The following is a 25,890-nucleotide window of genomic DNA, read 5'->3' on the forward strand; positions in this document are numbered from 1 at the left end:
CTTCCCAGGGGCTGCGTAGAGTCTGAACCATTAATGCTTATAAATGCCTTGTGAGATTCTCCGATTTAAGGTAGCATGAAACTGATTTCCTCTGAGGAAGGTCTGTGATCACTTTCATTTAGCCGAGCAGCCCTTCCCTGCCTGCCTTCTGTACCTGAGGTCCTGTCACAGGAAACGAGAATTGTCCTGTATTCAAAAAATAGTCTTAAAAATTGGAGTATATGAGTCAATACTGGATTGTTAAGTGAAGAAATGGCCCAAAGTTATGACAACTCACTAGTGTAAGCAAACAACCATTCTGGCAAAGAAATCCCTCCTTCAAAATTTAGTATGTGTGTGGGTAGAGGTGCTTGTGTATGTACTCACACACAAAATCTCCTAGTATACAGTTACACCTTTAAATACTTTGAATTCAAGCACCAAAAGGGAAGACTTATTTCCTTACTAAAATGGCTTACTTCAAATAAAAATGAAATGTAATAGTTACAGGGATGTTCGGCAGAGACACCAGACAGTGTTATGCCTAAGGAAACAATGGCAATAATTATTAAAAAGTCATGGTTAATCATGTAGGAGCACAAACTAGCTTATGTTGAACCTTGTTAAGGGGTTTTAGAAAATATAAGTGTACACTTGCTTTTTTAAAAATCTGCCATGGCTATGACAGGTCTAAAGAGCATCCTGCTTGAAAACATGCATGTTTCTTTAATTAAATAGTTCATAAGTCATTAATACTAAAATCATAAAACAGTTTTATGAGATATTTTCCCCCAACAATTGATGCTGCGTAGTCTGATTTGCCTTACAGTTTATATATATATATATTTGCCATCTTCTAGTGATGAGGAATTGCTTCCAAATGCAGTCAACTTTTAACTCTAATCTAACGTCTTCTGGCTTCTCCTGTTCTGTGAGATACCCTTTGTGCTAATTCCAGCTGACAAACTCAGCGCTGAGCAGCAGCTCAAAGCATTGGCTGATGGTGTAGGTGCTCTCTGAGATACACAATGTCAAAGCTGAACTCAGTGCTAGGAAGAGGCAGGCACAATGAGGACAGAGGAGATGTTAGATTCTCTCTCACATTTTTCTAAGCCAGGCCTAGAAATAGGGATCAGAGCATCATTTGTAGTATGCCAGTGAAAATATATAATAAAATGGATGTCCTGTTTTCCTCATCCTCATTATAAAATCCATTTAGCAGTAGGGTGACCATATTTCCCTATGCTGAATACGGGACACATTGTAAAATTACTTGTATTCAACAGCAATCAATCAGAACTATGCAGCAGCCCCCCCAACACGCTATAAAAACTCCAGAGCCCAGCAGGGAAAGGGAGGTCTCGGGGGAGGAGGGGCGGCCTTGGGCATAGGCGTAGTATGACTTCTATTTGGGGGGGCAGGGGCCAGCAGGGCTCAGGCCAGCTCCACAGGACAGGTCCAGGGAGGGAGTGCCACCTTCACCCCTGACTCACCTCAGGAGGCCACCCAGCTTGTCTTGGTTGTGACGGAAGGGAGGACCAACCAAAAATTATAATGTAAAGGTGTGTGTGTGCGGGGGGTTTCAGCTCAAAAAGCTTGAAAATAGCTCAGGGTGCAGGGAATGGGGTAGCTGGGGGCTGTGTGCAGTCAGGCAGTAGCTAGGGGCTGTGTGCGGGCAGGGGGTAGCTCAGGGTGTAAGGAGCAGTCCCTGAGGGCTCTGCCAGCCCCACCCCAGCGGCTCTTACTGGCTGCATGAGAAAAGGGGGCTGGGAGCTGAGGAGCAGCCGGCAGGAGAGGAGGAAACACCATGGCTGCCTGCTCCATGGCACCAGCCAGAGGAGCAGTTGCCTTGCACTGCCCGGCTCCAGCTTCCTGCCTCCGAACTGGCCAGAGGGCAGAAAGAAGGAGAAGTGGGGAGTGTGGCGCTGCCCCCGGGATATCCCTTCATGCTCACTGCAGTTTGGGGTGGTGACATTGCCAGTGCCCCCCAACTCTGCCCATGGGCTCAGGGGGCTTCTGCCTAATGGAGAGCATTGGGGATCCAAGATTCAGCCCCGCAGCAGGTGCTGGGAATCAGGGCTTCCATCCCCACCTCAGCTCTGGCTTCAGCCCTGTGGTGGGCACTGGGAACTGGGGCTTCAGCCCCCACACGGCGAGTCCAGCTTCAGCTCTGGAGTGGGTGCCGGGAATCAGGGCTTCAGTCCCCGCCCAGCTCCAGCTTCCACCCCGCGGAGGGTGCTGGGGATCGGGGTTGCAGCCCCATGGGGTGGCGCTGGGGCTCTGGGTTTTAGCATCGGTGCCCAGTGACCCCCCTGAAAGTGCTTGCAGACCCCAGTTGAGAACCCCTGCTTAAGGTTTCACATGGAGAAGGGTGACACACATCCCTAGCCCCTCACACACGGGGCTGCCTCTCGTCCTTCCTGACATGTCATCTTCCTGCTTCTCCACCCAGCCTTAGGCCACCCCATGTACTCTCACTGACAAGCCACCACCTGTTCGCACTCACTCGCCAGCCACAAACAAGACACGGCTGGGGCTGCACTGACTGACCACTGACTGCCCAGCAGGGGGAGCAGAAAATATGGGACAATTTTCCTGTTTTTTAAAAAAAGGCGGGACACCTGCAATAGGGCTTAAAAACGGGACAGATGGTCACCCTATTTCGCAGAATAAAGTACTCTGTATTTGAGCCAGATGCTATTTATTTTTAAAGTCATTACACACAGAATAGTAAGTATTAGTTCTAGACCCCAGCACCAGGAAATTCATTAGTAATATGCATTGTTTATATTTCAGTAAGTCAATAGCATTTGTAATTATACCTATACTGATGTAATGGGGGCCAGATTTTCAGATGTGACTAGTGATTTTGGTTGGTTCCATTTTTGGGTACCTAACTTGAGATGCCTCGCAGGGACCTAATTGTTCAGCGGGAGAGTACATAACACTTCCCTCGGGTTTCTTTAAAGTGTTGTAAATTGGGTGACCAAAAATTGAAGCAATCAGAATCACTAGTCATGTCTGAAAATCTTGATCCAAGTCTCACTCTGTAGGATGTGAGACGATTGCCTCAGGGATCAGGAAGGCATTCCTCTGTGCATGTTGGCATTTTGAGGGGTGACACACAGAATACTAGACTAGATGGTAGAGAGAGATGGTGTCTACCTCTATATCTGTATAGTGCCCAGCACAATCCAGCCCCAATCTTGATTACAGTCTCAAGGTGTTCTTGTAATATAAATAGTAAATAATGGATATAAGACATTCTATACCTTGGGGGAGAGCCCTGTAGCCCCATATTCCTCATTTATATATAATTGTGATCTTGCATATAAAGCAGGCTGTGTGAGGTATCAGGAGAAAGGTTATGATCTGCTGAAAGTCATTTTCTATATAAATATGTATATCATTAATGCATATGCAGTTATGAGAATGCGTGGTATGGTTTCAAGCTTCAGAGGGGTCGTCGTGTTAGTCTGGATCTGTAAAAGCGGCAAAGAGTCCTGTGGCACCTTATAGACTAACAGACGTATTGGAGCATGAGCTTTCATGGGTGAATACCCACTTCATCGGATACATGTGGTATGGTTGTCACTACAATATGCTGTGGGTTTGGGAAGCACCCAGATACTAGCTCTTCAGAGACAATGCCAAGGAAAGTAATTAACACCCGGGCAGGTGTCAAACAACCCATCAACAACCATTGTCCTGCAAGAGAGCTACAATTCAATGACTCACCTGCGTAAGTCTACACTAGGGTTGCTAACCCTCCAGGATTGGCCTGGAGTCTCCTGGAATTGGCATCAGTCTCCCAGTGACTATTGAAAGCAATGTGGTCGAGTTTAGTAGGATATTTTAAGAAAATGACATTACATCATGTTGTGGGGTGACCATATTTTCCTATGCTGAATATGGGGCAACTGATAAAATTACTTATATTCAAGCAAGTTCAATGGCAATTGTACAAAAGTTTCAAATTAACATCAAGTTGACCGAGTCCATGTTTAAAAAAAAAAAATACTGCGTAGCTGGATACTTTTTATTTACCTTCTTACCTTTAAGGCTTTAGAGTTCACATGGGAAGGGGTGACACACACTCTCGTAAACCTCTCTCACACAGCGGGGGTGACTGACTGACCCGACCCTCCATGCCCTGTGTTCTCTGCCCTCCATGCCTGGCTGGGCCCCTGGTATGGACCCGCCTCTCCTGGTACCTGTGCAGGGTCACCTGCCCCCCCCCTCCAGATTTCTGACAGGGTTCACACCAGAACGTGGCCAGCAGCAACCTTTAGGCACTCTGTGAGAGGGAAAGGATGGGAGCTACTTCCAGTTGCAGAGCAGGAGGAAGTGGGGGAAGAGATGACCTGGCCCGTGTCTTTGCAGAGGTCATCTCTTCCCCCACCTGCACTGTTCCCATGTGGCTGGAAGCAGCTTGTCCCTTCCTGCCTTCATAATGTCAAAAGGCAGCTAACATCTAACATCTTATGGCCACCGGCATAACCCAGCTGTCTCCTGGCTACAGTATGAGCAGGAAGGGGTTAAGCCCTAAGGGTGCATTGTGCACCAGGGCCCAGGGAACCTGACTGCAGGGGCTTCAGGGAACCCAGCCAGAGAGGTGGCTCAGCAGAGGAGGGTGCCTACAGGATGGAGCAGCCCCGCACTCCCGAGGAGCAGGACACGGGTGGAGGGGCAGGCGAAGAAGGTGCTAAGCTCCTGCTAAGCCCCTGCCCTGGGGGCTACTGTGGAACCTGCAGGTTCAGGGCATGAACAGGCTGGAAATCGCTTCCCCCCCATTCTCCCTCCCTTGGCAGAGAGGCTGCCCTATCCTGTGCCAGCACTGTGCGGGGCTTTGGCACATGCAGGGCTCGGCTCCTCCTGGCCAGCACCCCAGGCCACAGGGTCTTGGGCTTTCCCAGAGCGCCTGCCCAGCCAGAGGCAGTAGGGGAAGGAAGGAGCCTGCCGGCCAGACTGTTGGTAAGCTGAGTGCTCCCAACAGGGGCTGGTTCTCCGCACAGTGCTGGGATGGGGCACGCCCTGCCAGGGGGATATGTAGGAGCGTGAAATTTCCTGGAATAGCTTCAATCAGAGAGTTGGCAACCCTAGGCTACACCGGGGAATTGGTCAGCCCTGCCTGGGGACTCAGCAATGCCCACCAGACATGCCTGGACTTGTGTTCTCCAAGCACACGGACTAAGGGTATAAAATAGAACACAGTGGCCCCATATTGGGCCTTTCTCCTTCCTCCACCTATGCTGCAAACAGCAAAAGCAGTCAGAACACTGAAGACTCCAACAGAGGAGACTGGCCCAGGTTTAAGGGACAAACCTGTGTAAGCAAAGTCAGGATGAGCTCTACCTTGACATTTAGTGGTGAGTTGTGGCAGGTTGTGGAAAAGAACTTCAGGGGCTGATCTCATTTGCATAGGCACACCCACCCCACCTAGATGGTCACTTTGGCTGCTGTGGGATCCCCAGTTTCTCTGTTATTGGGGCAGGAAGAATAAAATGTTATTATTCCGATTATGTGAATCAAGGACAGTGGAACTGTACTTGGCTTTTTGTTATGCTGGAGGGACTCGCCATCAACTAAATAGCACTCACTAGGCAAGGGACATGGGTTCCAAAACCCAGTGAAGAGAGAGAGGCTGGGGACAGGTATTTGTGCTGGGGGCCCTAAAAACCAATTTTACTCTACTCCTCTCTGCTGTATAATATCAGACTTAATTTTGATTTCATTAGGAGTCTGGTTACAGGCTGTTGAGCTGGTTTCACTTTGGCCCAATGGTGCACCAGCACTGAGGCTTCCCCACTACAAGCTGAAATCACTGAGTGTTGTTAAGTTGTGGGGGGGCCTGAAGATATATTGGTGAGCGACTAGCAGGGTGTCTGCTGGAGCGGAGCAGCTCACGGCATGGCTGGTGGAGCAGAGCAGCTCGCGGTGAAGGCTGCAGCAGACCCCCACAGAGAAAGGTGCCCCTATACCTCCCCCTCTTCCACCCAGACTGGGACGTAAACTCTGTAGATGAACTTTTGGGTTGCTGGACTTTTGGGACTTTGGGTGACTTTTGGGTTGCTGGACTCAAGAACCAAAGGGAAAGGACACAGCCCAATCTGCTTGGCGTGGGTCTTCTGGTTCATGGTTTGTGTTACAAATCATGTTTGTGGTGTTTTCCCAACATAATGCTGCACTGTTTTCTCTCTGTTATTAAAAGGCTTTTGCTACACTCAGACTCTGTGCTTGCAAGAGGGGAAGTATTGCCTCTTAGAGGCGCCCAGGGGTGGTGGTGGTATGTATTTGTCCCAGGTCACTGGGTGGGGGCTCAAGACGGTTTTGCATTGTGTTATTGGAATGGAACCCCTAGATACTGAACCTGGCCCTTGTTGCTGCCAACTCTGACGGGCAGAAGGGTTACTCCTGTATATTAAGGACTGCAATATCCAGTGGGGTGAGAAAAACTGTTTAACTAGATGTTGCCCAGTCTAATAGGGTTGAGAGTTTAGACTGCGTGCTTACATTTTCTTTTCTTTTGGTAACTAACTGACTTTTTGCCTATCGCTTATAGTCACTTAAAATCTATCTTTTGTAATCAATACACTTCTTTTTACTGTTTATCTTTACTAGTGAGTTTGCCTGAAGTGTGCAGTAAATCTGCTCAGGTTTGCAAAGGCTGGTGTATATCCACTTTTCATTGATGAAGTGGTGAACCAGTAATAAATTTGCACTGCTCGTCTTGAGCAGTGCAAAATGGTATGTTCCTGAGGTACAAGGCTGGGAGCTGGGGGAATTTGGCTGGTGCTTTTCTCTGTGTGATTCATGAGTGGCTATGGGAGCATTCATGCAATCTAGCTGGGTGTGGGGCTCCACATGCAGTTGTGCTGAGTGATCACAGTGCCTGGAGGGGTTTGCTGCTTGTCCCTAGCAAGGCATTGTGAGAGACAGCCCAGGCTGGAGAGAGTTAAGGGCGCACAGTGGTCCCACAGTCCCAGGCTATACCCTGGGGATCCTGTCACAAGATAAACTAAGGGTTTCATCTGATATGGTAAATCTTCTATTCCTAAAGTTTCACTGCACACCTATGCATCACTGATTTGACCACTTTGGATATCCACTTAGAAATAGATTATTGCTTCCTAAAATGAGGTTCCTGTCCTGTTAGCCTTTAACTATATGATTTTATAATACATAGATACTTGAACCTAGCCCTATAAGAGTCAGAATTTTACAGCCTTGTATTTGATAGTGTGGTGAACTACAATGATTGAGTATATCATTACAAAAGATTCTGTATCATAAATTGTAGCATGATATTATAGCCTGTAGCCACTTATTACATAAGATGTTAAATTCTAAAAAGACCAAATTACATCCCTGATGTAGTTTCATCAGCTTCAGTGGAGTTGAATCAGGGATGTAATTTACAGTCACTAGCAAACCCTAAATCATGTATCCTGCTGCATACAAAGTATAAAATATACATTACATGTTTAGATCTGGTTCATAGGCAAGTATCAAAAATATAAAGTGCAAACAAGTTACCTGTACTATGAATTAAAAACCTATTCTTAAATATTTCACTGAAACACCTTGTAAATTAGGAAAGGATAGAAGGTAGTCCAAAGATGAAAGAAAAAAGTGGTGGGCTAATCACTATTTTATTAATTTTACTATTCCATTTCCAGTGATCGCTATGGCAGAAGTGGTTCTTTTCATAGTGTAGCATGTCAGCAAAGACCCTGAATTAACAAGAAATGGCTCTTATTGTATGCCTAGCTATTGTTTATTCTGCATATTATTTCATGCATATTATCATAGTTATACATCATATAACAGTGTAACCACAGATTATTATAGCCAACCTAACATTGCAAGAAAGCAGTAACAGTGAAGGAGGAAGGATGAGGGCTGGATTACCCAATAGGCAGACTAAGCATGTGCTTAGGGCACCAGCAAAGCACGGGGCACCAAAAAAAAAAAAAAGATTTTTTTTTTTTAAAAAATTTGTTATTTGATATTTCAAAAAAAGCATCAAAGTAGTCATCATGGGAAAAATCACAACTTTGTTAGACTTCCTTACACTCCACTACACACTCTTCCCCTGTTTTTCTGTTCTCTTTTTATTACTTATCCCCACCTAAACCAGGGGGGCATCCTACTAACGTAGATCCAAATAATGCGAGGAAATCAGATCCTGTCATGTATTGCAATAAATTTATGTTTTATTATTGATATATTCTTCTGAGTTATACATACTTGATTCGGTTTTTTTTCTTATATATATACACACACAAAAATACTGTTCGTTGTGTAATTTGTTTTGTTTTTTTTTTTAAGTTCAGATAACTGAGATAAAGAGCAGGATGAAATGTAACCGAGTGGAGCATGGAAACGTAAACAGGTGGAAGAAAAAAAACAAAAAATTTGTGAAATTTTCCAAAATCTTCCAAAGCTGACATCATTTTCCAAAGCGAATCCATCAGAAGCAACATCTTCTCTCAGTAGCACAAACATTGTTCCAAAACCTGTAGATGTTTCAGAGACTGACCCTTCTTCCGTTGGTGAAACAAATACCATTCCAGAACATGTGGATGTGTCAGAGACTGTAACTGATCATCCTACTCCTGCTGGTAAAACAGACATTGTTCTAGAAGGTGTGGATGTCTCAGAGACTGAACCTGCTCTTGCTGTAAATAACAGGAGAAAAGATCCTGTATGTGGGTTGATTTCAGTACCAATGATGTAGCTTACTGGATAGATCGTAGACCAAATGACTGTCAACACCACACTGGGCCATTTGAGAAATCACGTCGGACTTTTACCAATGTCAGGCAAACAAACAAGATATTGTCCACAAAAAATATTTTTCGGCATGAAAGCGAATGGTGAGAAATATACTCGAGAATGGCTACTGTATTCACCATCAACAGGGTCTGTGTACTGTTTTGTTTGCAAACTTCTTGCATATAAAGCTTAAACATCCCGGTTTGCTGCAGATGGATTTACTGATGGGCAGAATACTGTTTTAATTGAACAACATGAAAATAGCCCTACTCACAGAGATTCAGTGTTGACATATTTAAATCGAAGACAGGGCTTTGGATTGACACAAAAATTGGAAGAACAAATTAAAGGGGAGCGTGAATACTGGCAACATGTCTTACAGCGTGTTATAGCTGTTATTCAAACATTAGCTGAACGTGGTCTGCCTTTCCGGGGATCAAATGACACATTTGGATCATTGCAGAATGGAAATTTCTTGGGATTGTTGGAGCTTGTGGCTCAGTTTGACCCATTTTTAGCAGGCCATATCTCAAAATATGGGAATGCTGCAAAGGTAACCCACCATACTTATCCAAGACAATATGTGATGAACTCATTGGTCTAATGAGTGACAAAGTTCGTTCAGCTATTGTGGATGAAATAAGTACTGCTGGGTACTTCAGTTTATCTGTCGACTCTACACCTGATCTTTCACATATTGATCAATTGAGAATTGTAGTAAGATATGTGTCTCCCACAGATGGAAAACCAGTTGAACGATTTATAACATTCCTCAATTTGAAAAGCCACACTGGTGAAGAAATGGCAAATCAAGTACTGCATTATCTGTGCCAAGTTTGCAAAACAGATTTCTCAAAGCAAGGTCAATCTTATGACAACGCTGCCAACATGTCAGGGAGTTATCAAGGAATGCAGAAGAAGCTTTTAGAACAGAACAAATATGCCATATTCATACCATGTGCTGCACACTCTCTCAATCTTGTTGGCTGCAGTGCTGTTGATTGTTGTCCGGTGGCAGTAAGTTTTTTCCTCAACAATCCAGTTACTTTATACATTTTTCTCTGCCTCAACACACCGATGGGCAGTTCTTAAAACATATTTGGGCAATGATTGTGTGTTGAAATCTCTTTCTAATACTCGCTGGGAGGCACATGCAGTGGAAACAAGTGCAATTCTGGAGTCCTACTCAAAGATTGTGGATGCATTAGAAAGTATAGCTGAAGACCAATCACAAAAGGGAGAAACTATACGAGAGGCAGAAAACATTGCAAACAAGATGCAAGAACTAGAGTTTGTATTCATGTTGACCATGTGGAATGAAATTTTACAACACTTTTACCACACAAGTCAAGCTCTCCAAGAAAAAGATTTGAAAACATGTGCAGACCTCTGTCAGTCATTAGCAGACCACTTACACACTTTGAGGAATGATTTCGAAAGATTTGAAGACATATCGAAAGATATCTTGCCTGATACTAACTACAAAGAAGCCCAGTCCCACAAGCGAATCAGGAAAAAACAAGCAACTGAGAGCAGTGCAACAGAAACAGCATTGAATCCTAGAGACAAATATCACATATCTACTTACTATGCTATAATGAATACACTTGAAGCTCATATGAAGAGGAGAGGTGAAGTGTACAAAGAAATATCAAGTAGATTTTCTTTTCTAAACGACATGGACTTATCTGACGAACAATATTCACAATGTTCCCAAAACCTAGTTGACTCATACCCTGTTGACTGGAACATGAATCCCTGTGGAGGAATACGGCAGTTCCACTGTTATATGCGCGCAAAGTTTAATGAAATAGGAAAAATGAAATTCAGTCACATTGATCTTCATGACACAATATTGAAAGACAGAATACAGTGTGTATTTCCAAATGTAGAGCTCACACTACGTATTTTTCTAACATCGATGATTACTAACTGCTCCGCAGAACGCTCTTTTTCTCAGCGGAAAAAAACCCTCAGAGAACAAGGTGTCAGGACAGACTTGATTCACTTTCCCTATTGTGTACTTAAGCGGACATGCTTCTTCGAGTCAGCTTCGACGAATTTATCCAGAATTTTGCAATCACAAAAGCTAGAAAGAAGCTATTTTAATTTCAGCATACATGTAAATGTTGTTGTCGTCTCGAAAAATAAAATTTTGTTTTACGGGATAGTATTGTTTTTGTTTGGAATTGCATATGGGGGGGGCACCATAATCTTTTCAGTGCTCAGGGCCTCTAAATGTCTTGATCCGGCCCTGGATGGGGTGAGGGGGCCGCTCCGCAGAGCTCGCTGGCAGCCGCGGCGGGCAGGGATCACGTGCGCGGGCTGTCATCCCGAGCCCGGGGGCGGGGGCACTCACGGGGGCTGGAAGGGGCGGGGCTGACAGTACCCGCCGGGGGCCGCGTCTCCCCGGCCGGCTGGGAGCGCACCGCAGCGGGCGAGCCCTGCCCGCCGCCGTCGCCCAGCCCGCTCCATGGCGTGGCCCTGCATCAGCCGCGTGTGCTGCCTGGCCCGCTTCTGGAGCCAGCTGGACAAGTCCGACCTCTCGGTGCCGCTCACCATCCACAGCTACTCCGACATCGAGGAGCCCGAGGAGGCGGCGAGCCCGGCGCGGGGCGGCCCCCGGCGGGGCGCGGCGGCCGCGGAGGGCCGCCCCCGGGCAGGCGGCGGACAGCCGCCGGCCGGGGCCCCCCCCTCGCAGGACAGCCTGGCCGTCAAGCGGTCGTGGAAGGGGGGGAGCCACAAGCGGGGCCCGGCGGCGGCCCCCGGCAGCCAGCCCTTCGCCGCCGAGACCCAGTACCGGCAGGACTTCCGAGCCTGGCCCCTGCAGCCGCGAGACGCCTGCCCCTGGGCCGGCGAGGGCAGGAGAGACGGGCCCCCCGCCCCGGCCAGGTCCGTGTACGTCCTGCCCGCCGGGGACAGGGACCCGCGGCCGGAGGCCAGCAGCCGGCTGAGCGGCTTCCCGCAGGGCGCTGCCAACACCACCTCCTACAGGTAAACTGGGGCGGGGCCAGTGCTCCGGGGGCTCCCCCCAGCCCCATACATCCCCCCCCCCCGGTCAAGGGGGCTGCAGAACGGCTGGCGGGGAAACGCGGGGGCGGGACTTTCCAAACCTGGCCGGGATTTGGGGTGCCCGGCTTGAAACCCCTAAGAGATGCTGTTCAGAAAGGGATGATAACCGTCACAAGGTGGCTCAGATCGGGCACCCGGAGCCTCTAGTTGCTGTTGGAAATGTGGCCCTGAAAAATCTCAGGTTTTTTTTTAGTCATCTCCCATCACCTTCTTCCAGGTTATGCCAGCCCCATCAGTGCTGGAACTGAGGGTGCTGGGGGTGCAGGAGCACCCCCTGGCTTGTGGTGGTTTTCATCCTATACAGGGTTTATAGTTTGGTTCAATGGCTCTCAGCACCCCTACTATAAAAATTGTTCCAGCACCCCTGGCCAGCCCTGTATTTATTTTGCAGTGCTAATGTGCACTGTCCTGAGGCAGTACAGTATGTGTACTACTATCAGCCATAACTGCAAGTCAAGTCACTGTATGTATTGGATTTTGCCAAAGAATAACAGGAGTAAAGAAAGCACTAGTATAAACAGCTGCAGAACTCATAATGCCAACTACCGTCGCAATACCATAAGTATTGTACTGTAAAATACAATAGGAGCATAACCAGGACTCATAGGTACACATCAACAAAATGGTTACACTGAACTACATTAGGATTAAGACATCAACAGCTGTTGGAATTGTTTAACCCCTGGGGCACTGCATTTACTGTGAATTTGGGGACCACAGGATGTATCCCCAAAACATTTGTGAAACATGAATGTAATTGGCATATGTCTAAAAGGTCACACAAGGTGATATTTAAGCTGTTAATGCCAGGAAAGTTCATGATTATTTAAAATTATGTCACAAACAACCTATATTTACATTTTAAATTATTGATTTATTTTGTTTTATTTTCCTTTTGTCTTTCCTGCATTGTTATAAACATTTATTTACTGGAACAAGAGATGAGACTGGCTACTTCGGAGTTCTGGTCTCTGGAGTTCTCCCTCCATGTCTATCCCTGGGGTATATGAGCCTTTAAAAATAATGTAGTTATTAAATAATGTGCCAAGTTCACTAGAATGGCTGCTGAGGAACTGTTTCATGGTCTCTAATAATCACAGGTATGGCAGTTTTTAAACATGCCTTTTAGGTATATTGATAGAGCAATTAATCTTATTATAACTGGGTAACAGGTATTTATGCATTTTTCATTATGTGTTATTTACCCACCAGACATATTGCTTTCTTTTACAACTGATTAGGTAAATATGCCATTAAATGCTTTTAAGACAAAAATATTTGAATCCCTTGGTGTGATTATAGTCCAGCATGTGCATTTATATTGGTTACCTTATCACTCCATACCCTGGAGAGCTGTCACAATATAGATGTGGATATAAAAAAAAAAGTCTTTAAAAACAACTGTGCAGCAGTTGACCTTGATCATGTATCTTTTCTTGCTTATTAAAAACAGCAAAAAGCCTAGCACATAATATAGAAAAAGGCCCTGCAAAATGACAACTGTTAATAGATAAAGGCAATTTGAAACAGAACAAAAAGTGCCTTAGACCAGCAAACAGTATAAAATGACGTAGGCAAGGTTGACCAATTAGAAACTCATCCATCTTCAATTTCTGTTTTTTAAATATCTTTCTGGTTATTCTATCTGATCCCAAAACCAGGGGCATAGTAAGCACTCATTACAATCACAGATTTGTGTTTCCAGTTGTCAGTGCATTTGTACCTTTCACACCATCCTTCCATCTGACTGCTTAATTCTTGTGCAGGACCCTCAAATAACATCCTCCATATGCAGAAAAGCTTGTACATTTTAAGACTAAGTAGGTAGTCAGGGAAGGGAGCAAGGGGGATAGACCAACCTGCAAACCAAACCAGCAATATTATAAGAAATCCATGTCTAGGAACTTCATGACAGCTGCAGAGAGAGAGCACGCTGCCCCAAAGCCACAGCCTTTTACTGGAGTAGTTGCATCAGTGTGAGGACTTATGAAATGTTTAAGCAGTTCTAGGGTTATCCACTAGAGATCAAATGGTACAAACAGACCTACCCAGTGGTGAGCTGGAGCCGGTTCGCACTGGTTCGCTAGAACCGGTTGCTAAATTTAGAAGCCCTTTTAGAACTGGTTGTCCCTCATGGGACAACCGGTTCTAAAAGGGCTTCTAAATTTAACAACTGGCCAAAAGTGGCGCCTTAGGTGCCGACTCCATGGGTGCTCTGGGGCTGGAGCACCCACGCGGAAAAATTTGATGGGTGCAGAGCACGCACTGGCAGCTCCCCGCCCTGCCCCATGCCCAGCCCCAGCTCACCTCACCTGCGCCTCCTCCCCTGAACGTGCCGCCCCGCTCTGCTTCTCCACCCCCTCCCCCGGCTTCCCGTGAATCAGCTGTTCGCGTGGGAAGCCTGGGAGGGCTGAGAAGCAAGTGGTGGCTTCGCGCTCAGGCACAGGGAGGCGGAGGCGGAGGTGAGCTGGGGTGGGGGGGAGGGAGGAGGGCTGCCTGCGCTGCAGCAGGTAACCATGGAGGGTGGGGGGAAGGGGAACTGCTCGCCGCCCCAGCTCACCTCCGCCTCCCTGGGCCTGAGCCCGAAGCTGCTGCCTGCTTCTCAGCCCTCCCAGGCTTCCCATGCGAACAGCTGATTCGCGCGGGGGGTGGGCGGAGAAGCAGAGCAGGGCGGCGTATTCAGGGGAGGAGGCGGAGCGGAGGTGAGGTGAGCTGGGGCCGGGAGCGGAGCTGTCGATGGGTGCTCTGCACCCACCAAATTTTCCCCATGGGTGCTCCAGCGCCAGAGCACCCATGGAGTCGGCGCCTAAGGCACCACTTTTAATGTGATCAGTGGGGAAGAGCGGCTGCTCCCCCCTAACTACGCGCCCCCGCCCCTAGGGAGGCCGAGGGACCTGCCGGATGCTTCCTGGGAGCTGCCCCAGGTAAGCAACGCCAGGACTCCCCACCTCGCCCCCTGGCAGGTCCCTCTGGCACTTAGGGGCGGGGCGGGGCTGGCACCCACTACGGTGGTCCACGAGACCCTCCTGCCCAGTTCTGGGGGCAGTCAGGGGACAGGGGAAGGGGGTGGATGGGGCAAGGGTCTGGGGGGGGGGGGTGTCATCAAGGAATGCAGGGGGTTAGATGGGGCAGGAGTCCCAGGGGGGCGGGGGTTGGCCACAATCCCCTCGTGGGGTGAGGAAGGAACCGGTTGTTAAGATTTTGGCAGCTCATCACTGAACCTACCCATGCACTAGCTAGCACATTAGTTTACCATTATACTCAGGGCAAACACTGCTCAGCCTCCATCTTGCTAAAATAATTGTCCCTATCTTCTCCAGTTGTCATTGCGCAACAATTTATCACATTTTAAAGTTACTAGGTATAAGACATTCAGATAAAATTAAAGATAGCTACGTGCTTTCAAAGATAAATTATAGGAGTCACAGTAAATGACAGTAAGAGAGAGTGAATGGTTGCTTGACAGCAGAAAGTTTACGAGTTTGTGAATGTCTGGTTTTTAAAGCTCACAGGATTGGGCTTTGTTAGTTTGGATGGGTTAATGACTAATGTTCTAGTCTGGTTGTTATACTCTGACTGGGGCAGTGCACACCTGCCGGGAGCTCGGGTTAGGGGCTTCAGCCCCACTCCTGTTGAAGCCCTGAGCCCCAGCATGTGCACCCTGCAGAGATGAAATCCCGAGACCCCCTTCCCCGCTGGACAGAAGCTCCTACCCCACCACCCCACTGCAAGGCAGAGGTCCTGAGCAGCCCCCTCCCAGTCTGGTAGGTGGAGAATGGGGCGGCAGGGGGAGGGCTTGCAAGCCTCACGTTAACTGTATAAGAGCCGCACATGGCTCGCGAGCCTCAGTTTGGCCAACTGGAATAGAGGAACTCCTCTGCAGTACTGCCCATCCCCTAATGCTAGGTTGTTTTCACCACCATGACTCTCCAGCCTCCTCCACCACATACTTTTTATAGTTTTTTGATGGCAGGCCTTTTTTTGAGGCCTTTTAACCCCTTCCCCTCTATTGTCTTCAGGGCATGGCTGGCAAGCCTCATTCCCTACTCATGACCTCCAAGATGGTCAGGTGGTCTCCTGCATTTTCTTCTTTTAGGGAGGACTATACGGTCAGGCTAGTTCATAGGGTTAGTTTTCATGACAGCAGACACACATCCCTCACCTGCTCCTCCATCCTGCTATAATGGATCCACCCTCCTGCTGGCTGCTCTTACTTCATTGCCTTTGGTAGGTTATGCTCAGGGAAGCCTGCCTAGCAGTTCAGCCCAGGTTTCCTCGAGGCTACAGGAAGCCGACGACACTAGTATTTCATAGATTCATAGATACTAAGGTCAGAAGGGACCATTATGATCATCTAGTATGACCTCCTGCACAATGCAGGCCACAGAATTTCACCCACACACTCCTGCGAAAAACCTCTCACCTATGTCTGAGCTATTGAAGTCCTCAAATCGTGGTGAAGTATGAATGGCTCTGCCGTAGCGACAGTGGGCTGAGTCAGAACAAATTCCTTGTTTCTGTTGAATGGGGAAGCAGATTGGTGACCTGGTCACTTGATGAAGACTGAACTTGTGGATTAGATGGCACTGAACCTTATCTTCCCCCAAAGAGTTCAGAAAAGGTGAGTACTTTCTGCCCAAACATAGACAATGGGAGTGAGGGGGAACTGAGGATCACTAGGCCACCCATAGAAGAGAGGAAATGATGAGAAGAGCCAAGGATTGGACAAGCCAGGGGAGAGTACAGGCCTGTGTGGGAGGGATCAAAGGAGAGCCACTGAGACCTCACAAGGAGGGGATTCTCTTTCCTGCTTGCCCAGGGGAATGGGGAGAAGAGGACTTTCTTCCCAGGCTCAGGGTGGAGTTTGTCTCATCTCATATCTGAAGGATGAGTTGCTGGCCAGGGCCTCTCTCTCTCCTCCCCAGCTTTGAAGATGGGGATCTCTGAGCAGAATTCTTCTCTTTCCTTCAGGGGCTGGGGATCTCAGACAGGAATACTCCCACTTCTCCTCCACTCAGAGAATAGGGTCCCTTTCCATAGGTCTCTTCTTTCTCCTCTTCTCCCCCCCATCCCACAGTGAACACTGTTTTGAATCATCCCCATCATGGATGCTGTAGCACAGCTCTGTACCAAACCAGGTCAAACTGAAACAGACTTCACAAGGTGAGCACAGATAGCTGCTGTAAAGTGAACAAGACAAAATCAGTAGCCAGCAACCATATTGCCATTAGAGTGACTGGCAGCTCTCAGAAGCTGGAGGCAGCTGGCTGGGCCTGCTCAGTATTGAGAGAGAAGCCCTCCCAAGGAAAGAAAAGTTGATTTGAACAGATAATATAGAAGAGTTCAGATTCAGCTTGTCTTATTCCCTGTACTCAGTGTGCCCTGCATTTTCTGGCTGGTTTATTAGTGTAAATTTTGAAATTTTAGTTATTTTTGAAGATTCCGAAACTTTGGCTTCACATTTCAATGGGACTTGTGGAATTTTCACTGTAAATTACTTTTCATACATTTTTTCAAATACATGACAATAAACCTTCAGTAAAGATGAAATATTCTATAGTATGTTTGTGTGCACCAGGCTGATGCTACTATTTCATCTCCTGAGGAACTTCACTCAGCAAATTCTGCTTCCATGTCTCTCCCCACATTTTTAACAGCAGACTCTTACTGAGTACAGAAGGAAATTCAGCACCATACCAACACAGGCTGTATTCTTTCCCTTACAGTATGAAGCAAGTCATCCTGACCTACCATTTTGCAGAACAAATCAACCAATGGAAACAATGATCAATGGAAAGGCCCAATCCAACTCAGACTGACTTCTGTGGGAGTCTTTCCATTGACTTCAGTTGGAGCTGAATTAGGTCCCAAATGAACTCAAAATCAAATTGAACTTCCAGCATGTATTTCAAGCCAGATCAATATAAACCTCATATAAAAAGGCAGGAGTGGGAGATGCTCCAATTTTGAAAAGATCTTTGTGGCTACCACATCCTATTAGTTTTAACAGAGATAAAAGACAGGCGGGGGTCTACTCTTTCCACAGAGGTGACTTCCAGTTTAAAGAGGGCCCTAATTGTCATGGTAAAAGTCCTTTCCTCACTGGCATTAAATCCACATTTGACACAGTGGAGTCTTTCACACATCAGTTATTTTGTAATGTGGCATTTTGATTGCATTTTACAGGCATTTAAAGCAATGTGAATTTATTGTTTAGCTCCACAGTGTCCTGCAATGACAGAGGTTAGCAGCAGGAATGATTTGGAGTTTCAGGATTCTACCCAATGTACACATTACGTTAGTCAGGTACTGGACTCCCCTCATCTTTTTAGTTTGGAAGTAACTCTCTAGTTTGGGGGGGCCATGTGCGCCAGTTTATAAGCTGCTGAACTAGGAATCAGGAGACCAGAGTTCTAGTCCCAGCTCTGCTGTTAACCTGCTGTATGACCTTGGGCAAGTCATTTTGCCTCTCGGTGTCTGTTCGTCATCTCATCTATTTAGATTATAAAATCTTTGGAGCAGGGATTGTCTCCATGTAAGTATAGTAATGAGCACATGGAACCTCTTGGTGATACTGGAAGACAAATAATAATCCACAGAAATCATGGGAACTAAATGTTCCATCATCCTGAGTTGGTACTTATCCAAAACTAGCATCACAGAGAAGACTTGTGCATGAGAGGGCAGGGCTGTGTGGGATCCCAGTATCAGCATGTACCGTTGCCTGTGTAAAGTGACCAGCACTGAGCAGGAACTGCCTTTTAATTTTTATATTTTTATCTTGGGAGAAAACAGAAATTACATGCAGAGAAGTAGAGTAATGAAAGGCTAAGCCTGATGCACTAATCACACATACATCAGGAATGTCCGGGTTAAAGGCTCCTCGGGTATCTGAACCTCTGCCTTCTTGTGTGGGAGTATTTAGAGTATTCTGTCACTGCACGGTCACACAGAACAGAGCAACGTGACAAGCTCTTCAGCAAATGGGATGGAACAGAATGAAGAGGAAGGGTTTTTCTCGGTATCTATGGATGCATGAGGGTAGTATATTGTTTTACTGACTATGCTATTCCCCTGCATTTGAATACTGCTCCTGCAGTACTGTGTAAACAAGGTGAATTATGGGGGTTGTTTCATGTTAAAAGAAAATGTTCTATTTAAGTGGAAAAACACACACCACATGATCAAGACAGATACCTGAGAGGCAGCATTAACGTAGCGGGGGTGATGGTGGTGTGGATTTCAGCCTGATCCAGCAAGACATGTAAGCGTATGAATAGTCCCATTATAATCAATGTTTAAAGTTACCTTTACTTGCTTAAGTCCTCTGCTGGATGGGGCCATTAATACTGAAGCCCTCACTTTCGTGCTATTAAAGATGCAAGCTTTCAGGTGCTCTGTTGCAAGGGTTCTCAGACTGTGATCTGGAAAACCTTCCCAGCAGTCTAGGTGCACAGGATTTCAGATCACAGCAAGGTGGTGGGAGGGCAGATGGCCACAAGAGGATCTTTCTGTTACAAAGTGGTCTGCAGCGTGGAAAGGTTGGAGAACTGGATCCTGTTGCATGCTGTTGGGAGGAACAGATCCCTTCTCCCCACTCTACACCCAAAACTATGGGCTGGATTAGCCATGGGGGGATAAAAGAACCATTACAGAAACCAAACGGCCAGGGTCACCTATCCACAGAGTCCTTCCACATAATCTACTGAGAAAGGTAATGTAGCTTCCCAGCAGCTAAATTCACATGCTGAACCACACCTTCTTTGTGCATCCAACAGTGAGTTCAAGGAAACTACCTGGTAACCTATGGGATGATGCTGTTATGATAAAGGTAATCCTTCCCTTTCTCTGCTGCTTCTCCTCTTCTAGCTATCTAGATAACTTACTTACATGGCTCCAACTACCATAGTATCTGACTGGCTCACAATACCCCTGTGAAAATGCTCAGATAGTACAGCTATGAGTGCAGTATAAGAACTTATATGGAATAGATAGGGAAGTGCTATTCTCCCCATTTTACAGATGGGAACCGAGACACAGAGAGGCTAAGTGACACAACCAAGGTCACAAAGGATGTCTGTGACTGCACAGGAACTTGAACTCAGGTCTCCTGAGTGCTAGGCTAGTGCCCCAACCACTGGACCATCCTTCCTCTGTTACCATCCACTTTTCTGCTCCTCCCACTATCGTCTTTCTCTGCTATTCCTTTTGCTTCTCTCCCTTCACCTCTCCTTCTCCCCACCTCCTATATTGCTCCTCCTTTCTCTCTAGCCAACCTCCCTTCCTTAGGGTTAGATTTCTTTGAAGATTGCAGCACTATGCTACAACCACTAGAGGGCACAATTATATTTCTTACAGGAGCTGGACAGGCATTCTATCCAGAAGAGGGCAGCATTTAAGATGCTGTCCAGAATTCCAGCATATTATAGGTGGGTTTGCTACCACCGCCTATTATTAAGGTTGTCTGATACCTCCCATTATAAGACACTGTTTTCACTTTGCCAGAGTTTAACCATTTGGGCTGAAATTTTCCATGCTGGGTTTCTGCCTCTGATTTTTTTTTCTTTTTTTCTTTTTTTTTTTAACGTGTTAGCCAAACTGGTTCCACCATTTCTGAGAATGAGGCTAGGGGCAAACATATTGTTTTTTCAATGTTACAAACATTCTGGCAACCTTTTCTTTGGAAAGTGCTAATGCCCCAATGCTTTGGAACAGGGACTTGAAATTAGGCAGGGAGATGGTCTTTTTTTGGTCAGGGATGTGCTTTTTGCCAACCCTGTGAAAATCTGCCCACATTTGGCCAAATTGTAAGCCTCTGAAAAACTGAAGTTCACACATGCTTAGAAGAGAATTGCTAGAGTTTAGCAGCTGAAATCTCTGAAGATTCTGTCCTCACTGAGCATGCTTCAGCCTCTCACAGCTCCTAGGTGTGATCAGACTGCACATAAACTATCCCCATAGAGTGACTGAGCATGCTCCAGCCTAGGGCTGGAGGGGCAAAGACAGACTTTCACTGCAATAGTTGCTCCTGTTTGCTCCAGGCTGGGGTGGGACTGGGCATTGGAAGTGAGAGCAGGGAGCTTGATCCCACATGCTGTCATTAACCCCCAGCTGACATCATAGCAGTGTGGAGGAGGAAGCTGTCAGAGTTAAAAGCAGAGAGGAGAGAAGCTAAAGCTAGGTAGTTGCAAGGTGGACTGGGGGAGTAGATTGGGACAAGGAGCCTGGGAGCAGAGACTGGGATTGGAGGCTGGCATGGCAGGTGGGGTGGAGACTGTGACTGGGAGTCAGGGGGCTAAGTCCAACTGGCTGGTTGAGCAAACTAGATCTGGGAGCAGGGGAGGGGAAGACTGGGACTGGCAGCGCAAGAAGACTGAGAACCAGTGGGGCAGAAGGGCTAGGAATCAGATCTGACAAGGAACTGGGATGTAGGGGAAGATCTGGGATTATCTGGGCAAAGAAACTGGGACAAGGTGCTGAGAGAAATGTCAACACAGATTGGTTGAGAGCCTCGGGAATGAACGGAGATGGGGAATGTGGATGTGGACAGGTGATTGTAAGCAAGCGAGAGAAAGAGAGATCAGGGAGCAGAGGAAGGAACTGGGATTGGCTTGGTAAAGAGACTGGGGATGAGACGGGTGTTGGGCTTCAGGGACCTGGGAACAGCTAGGCAACAAGATCGGGAGCAGGAGATGGGGGGACCTTGAGAGTGACTAGGATGGGGAGTCTGGAGGGTTGAGACTATAACTTACTGAACAAGGAGCCTGGGACTGGCTAGGTGAGGAGAAGGGACTGGGACAAGGAGCCAGTGGTGGGGTAGAGACAGGACTGGGGTAGATTGGAGGAGATGGGATGAAGCTTAGGGAGAATGGGCAGAAGAATCTGTGCCTACTAGAGCACATTCCCATCCCCAGGCATTGCCTGGGAAAGGAACCCAAGCCAACATCTGTGAAACCCAGTGGCAAAGCGTCTGACCCCCTCTAATGCTGGTCCACATAGAAGATAACCTACTATTGCTATCAGTTATTCTATTAGCCCCAGAAGCAGAGGTATGTGCGGTTGATACGAAGGTTCCAAGCCTGCTGATGAACTGAGTATCATCAATATGTTGCCACATGATGGAATTTGTTTTTCTGTTTGCCTTTTTAAAAACCTAGCAAATTACACAAAACCCCCGTGTTAAAAGAACATTACTAAGGCTGCAAAGACAAACACTCAAAAGTTAGGAAATGCCAGAATTAAGGTAGTCCATGAAACCTTAATTTGGCCCCGCTTGTGCATATGCATTCTGATACAGTTGACTAAGTACATTGTCACATACTGTTTTGTTCATAGGATCCCTGCCTCTTTCAGTGCACCGGAAGGACCTGTTTTGGGGATGCATCAGGGTTGTGTAGCGAAGTGGACAGTTGTCTGTAGGACCCCTGCCTCATTTATTGCAACAGTTGGAAGGTATACACTGAGTGAGACAGGGGATTTCAGGAAGAGAAAAGAGGGTCTCGTGGCTAAGGCAGTTGAATGATAATGCCCTGGAGAACTGAATTCTTTCCCTGCTTCTGCCACAGAATTTCTATGTGATGTTGGGCAAGTCACTTAAACCAAACTTTTCATAAGTGGTCACTAATTGTGTGTTCCTCATTTTCTGGATGCCTGACTTGAGACCCTGGGGACTGATTTGTGGAAGTTCTGAGCACTCAGAGATGCAACTGAAATAACGGAGCTCTGCTTTGAAAATACGAAGGGCTATATAATACTCTGAAAAATCACATCCTAAGATGTCACAGATTGGGCACTCAAAATTAGTGGACACTTTTAATCTCTCTGTGCCTCAGTTCATCATCTGTAAAATGGGGATAATCACCCCTCACCTCACAGAGGTGTTTTTAAAATATGGCCTGGTGCCACACACTGAACAATGAGGCAAAAACAAAATACTGAATAGCTGTTCATTAAGTGAGCATCCATCTTGTGCACTGAATGAGGCTGGGTCCTGGGATTTATGTAATTAAAGACTGTATCATAATGTGTACACACAAGGGGTTGCACATGCAACCTTAATTCTGGCATTTCCTGTCAGAATTTAATGCCAGAAGGGACCACCTACTTATCTAGTCCAGGGGTAGTCAATTATTTTTTGTCAAGGTCCATATTTCTTGGTCAAGGTACAGTCAAGGTCCAGACTCCAGAGAAAAATAATAAAAAATAATAATAAGTAAAAAGATTTTGGGGTCCATTCAAAAGCACCTGGTGGTCCAGATTTGGCCCACGGTCTGCCTGTTGACTACCCGACCTCCTGTATATCACAGGTAACCCACACCCAGCAGCTGCACATTAAACCCAACAGCCAAAATTAGACTGAAATGTTACGGCCCACAGGAGACTAGACTACTATGTGCCCTAGGGAGAGAACAGGAGGGACCGAGGTGCATCAGTGCCTGAGCCCCCCCACAAAGGCAGGGAAGTGATTAAGTGAGTTATAGCTAGATAATCCTGGCAAATGACCTGCACTCCATGTTGCAGAAGGTGGCAAAAAAAACCCCTAAGATCACTGCCAATCTGACCTAGGGAAATATTCCTGGTCAAGCCCACATAGGACGATCAGTTAGACCCTGACTATGTGAGCAAGAGCCAGCCAAACACCTGAGAGAGCGAATGCTTGGTACCACTTCAGAGTACTGGCTCTCTCCGCCCAATGTCCCATCTCCAGCCTGATGCTTCAGAGGAAGATTTAAAAACCACTTCCTGGATATATAGCGTGTGGTGGGAGGGACATCCCTTTCTGACCTGGGCAGACGGCCAGCTAAAACCCTGAAGCATGAGCTTTTAGGAACATAAGACAAACCAGAAATGAGCCCTAGGCTGCTGAGCCCCACCCCCACAAGCAACTTTGTCATACAATCCCACTCAAACTTTTGAGTGTTCAACTTTGCAATCTTAATAATGTTCTTTTAACATAGGTTTTGTGTATGTAATTAATAGAGATTTTGGCAAGTCCCTTAGAATTTTACATGTATTTGAATTAGCCTTGATAGGAGGCCATGTTAGCAAGTCCATAGTTTAGGAGTGGTCCTGGATTCCAGCAGCATCAAGGAGTAACACTTTCTATCATCACCAATGGGCTAGGAGACCGCGTCCAGTCCTGACAGACAACAACCTGACCTCAGTTATACATGCCTTTGTCCACCTCCTGTCTGTACTGTAGCAATGCAGTGTATCTGGAGTGAAACCATCAGCCTTTAGGAAATGCTAACTAGTACAGAATGTTGCAGCACGTCTCCTAAGCAACACAGGCTACTGCCAGCACATCAGTCCCATCCTCTGCTCTCTATACTGGCTTCCCACAGAGCGGAAGATCTCGGTCCTTATCTTCAAGATGCTCAATGGCCTGAAGCCAGCATATCAAAAAGACTGCCTGAGCTCCAGGGTGAAGACCATGGTTGCACCTGTGCTGCTCAGGCAGGATGGAATTTCCTATTTTGACCATAAGGGCAAAATTCATCTGAGCAGAAGATGGAGCTCTCTCGGGGACCAGTCTGAAACTGTGGAATGAACTTCCCTCACCACAAATGAAGGACCATCACAGACCTCGCCATCTTCCACTCCAAGTGCAAGGCGCACTTCTTTAACCTGCTGTTGCTATATAAACACAGACCAGTGTATACATTTAAAAAACAAACGCCTACACAATTCTTCCTCTGGGGAGAAGATGAGAGAATGAACCACAGGTTGCAGGTGTTAATCATGTCACTTAATGCTCTACTGGAAGGTGTTCAGATATTACATCGATGAAGCAGTGTAAGATCCTATGCAGAAGAGAACAGACATATTGTAACTTTGAGTGTCACATTCTCCCATCTGGTGTGATCTTTTTTATTTTTTAGTTGAGCAATGCTAATTTTAATGCGACATTTGTGAATGACACTGGTAAATTATTCATGCCAAGAAACCAGTGAAACAAGAACAGTGTACCTGGCATACTACTGAAAACAAATGTAAACTGTGAATAGTGTGATAGGAATGTAATGTGTCAAATCTATGCTTCAGATGCTAAAGAAAAGCAAAGTTAAAAAAGAGACAACCCCAACATTACAATAATAGAATCCATGCATAAAATATTTCAACGTTTTGTATTTACTTTTTTTTTAACCAGCAGTAATATTAAAAATGCTCTGCTCCCAAAAAGAGTGAAAACAAAAATAGACTTTTCATATAGTTTTCACAACATCAGTTTGTAAACCTTCAGGCAGTACGTACAGTAGAGAGCATTAAAATACAGACATTGGCACTGTCTAAAAGCAGATGTGTAATTATAAATATCTAACACAGTATTTCAGTGGATTATTATACCTGATAAAGAAATTCCATGATGCCCTACATTTTGAGCAAATGGTAGAACCTTCCTATGTATCTCACAGATAAAGCCTGTTTATTATTTCAAAAGCATATGGTGAAATCTTGCAGACTGTTTACTAAAAGTACACTGGTATGCAGCCACTTCCCAGGGTGACTTTGCTGTGTCAGGTAGTGTTAAAAATTCCATTGCATGGCCACTGAATATACTGCTCACAAAGACAAGAAGGGATAATGAGCTATGCGGCTTGTATAGAAGTTGGCAGGTTCTCATCCTAGGAAATCCCTAAGTGTGGGGGTTATTGAGTTTTCATTTGGCTTCATAACGGTCATCTCTTCCTTACTCGGTTCTCAAATCATTCTGACTCGCAACACACAGCACTGAATTTCCAGTGTGACACAGCTCCAAATCCCTATTAGAATTATGCCCTGGCTGAGTCCTGCTACTCCTTGTGCCAGCAGGCCAGGTTAAGTGAAATGGGATTTGCCAGGTGAGAAAGGTGACAATTTAGCCTTGGTGACAGCTGACTTCCAAAACTGCCCAGGACACAGTGAAACTAGCTACTAATAATCCCACTTTTGTGGGCTACAGCCAGCCTGCTTCCTAGCAGCATTAATGGCCAATCTTGCTTTTTCACTGGAAAAGATGCAGCATAAGGCCAGTCTGACAGCATATGCTGTTCTATTGGATATGGAAGGGTTTGGACCAGA

At 46.4% G+C, this 25,890-nt stretch overlaps 1 protein-coding gene across 1 annotated transcript in view; it reads left to right on the forward strand.

Annotated features, from left to right (window-relative positions):
* Positions 1-11,182: 11,182 nt before the first annotated feature.
* The window catches only part of MAP6D1 (MAP6 domain containing 1), a 33,016-nt gene continuing 18,308 nt past the window's right edge, over positions 11,183-25,890 (forward strand). Inside the window, exon 1 of the mRNA XM_074962999.1 lies at positions 11,183-11,751. Coding sequence (XP_074819100.1) covers positions 11,231-11,751 — 521 coding nt within the window. The 5' untranslated portion in view covers positions 11,183-11,230. The remainder of the gene's footprint in view (positions 11,752-25,890) is intronic.

Source organism: Natator depressus, chromosome 9, assembly GCF_965152275.1.
Source record: "Natator depressus isolate rNatDep1 chromosome 9, rNatDep2.hap1, whole genome shotgun sequence".
NCBI lineage: Eukaryota > Metazoa > Chordata > Testudines > Cheloniidae > Natator > Natator depressus.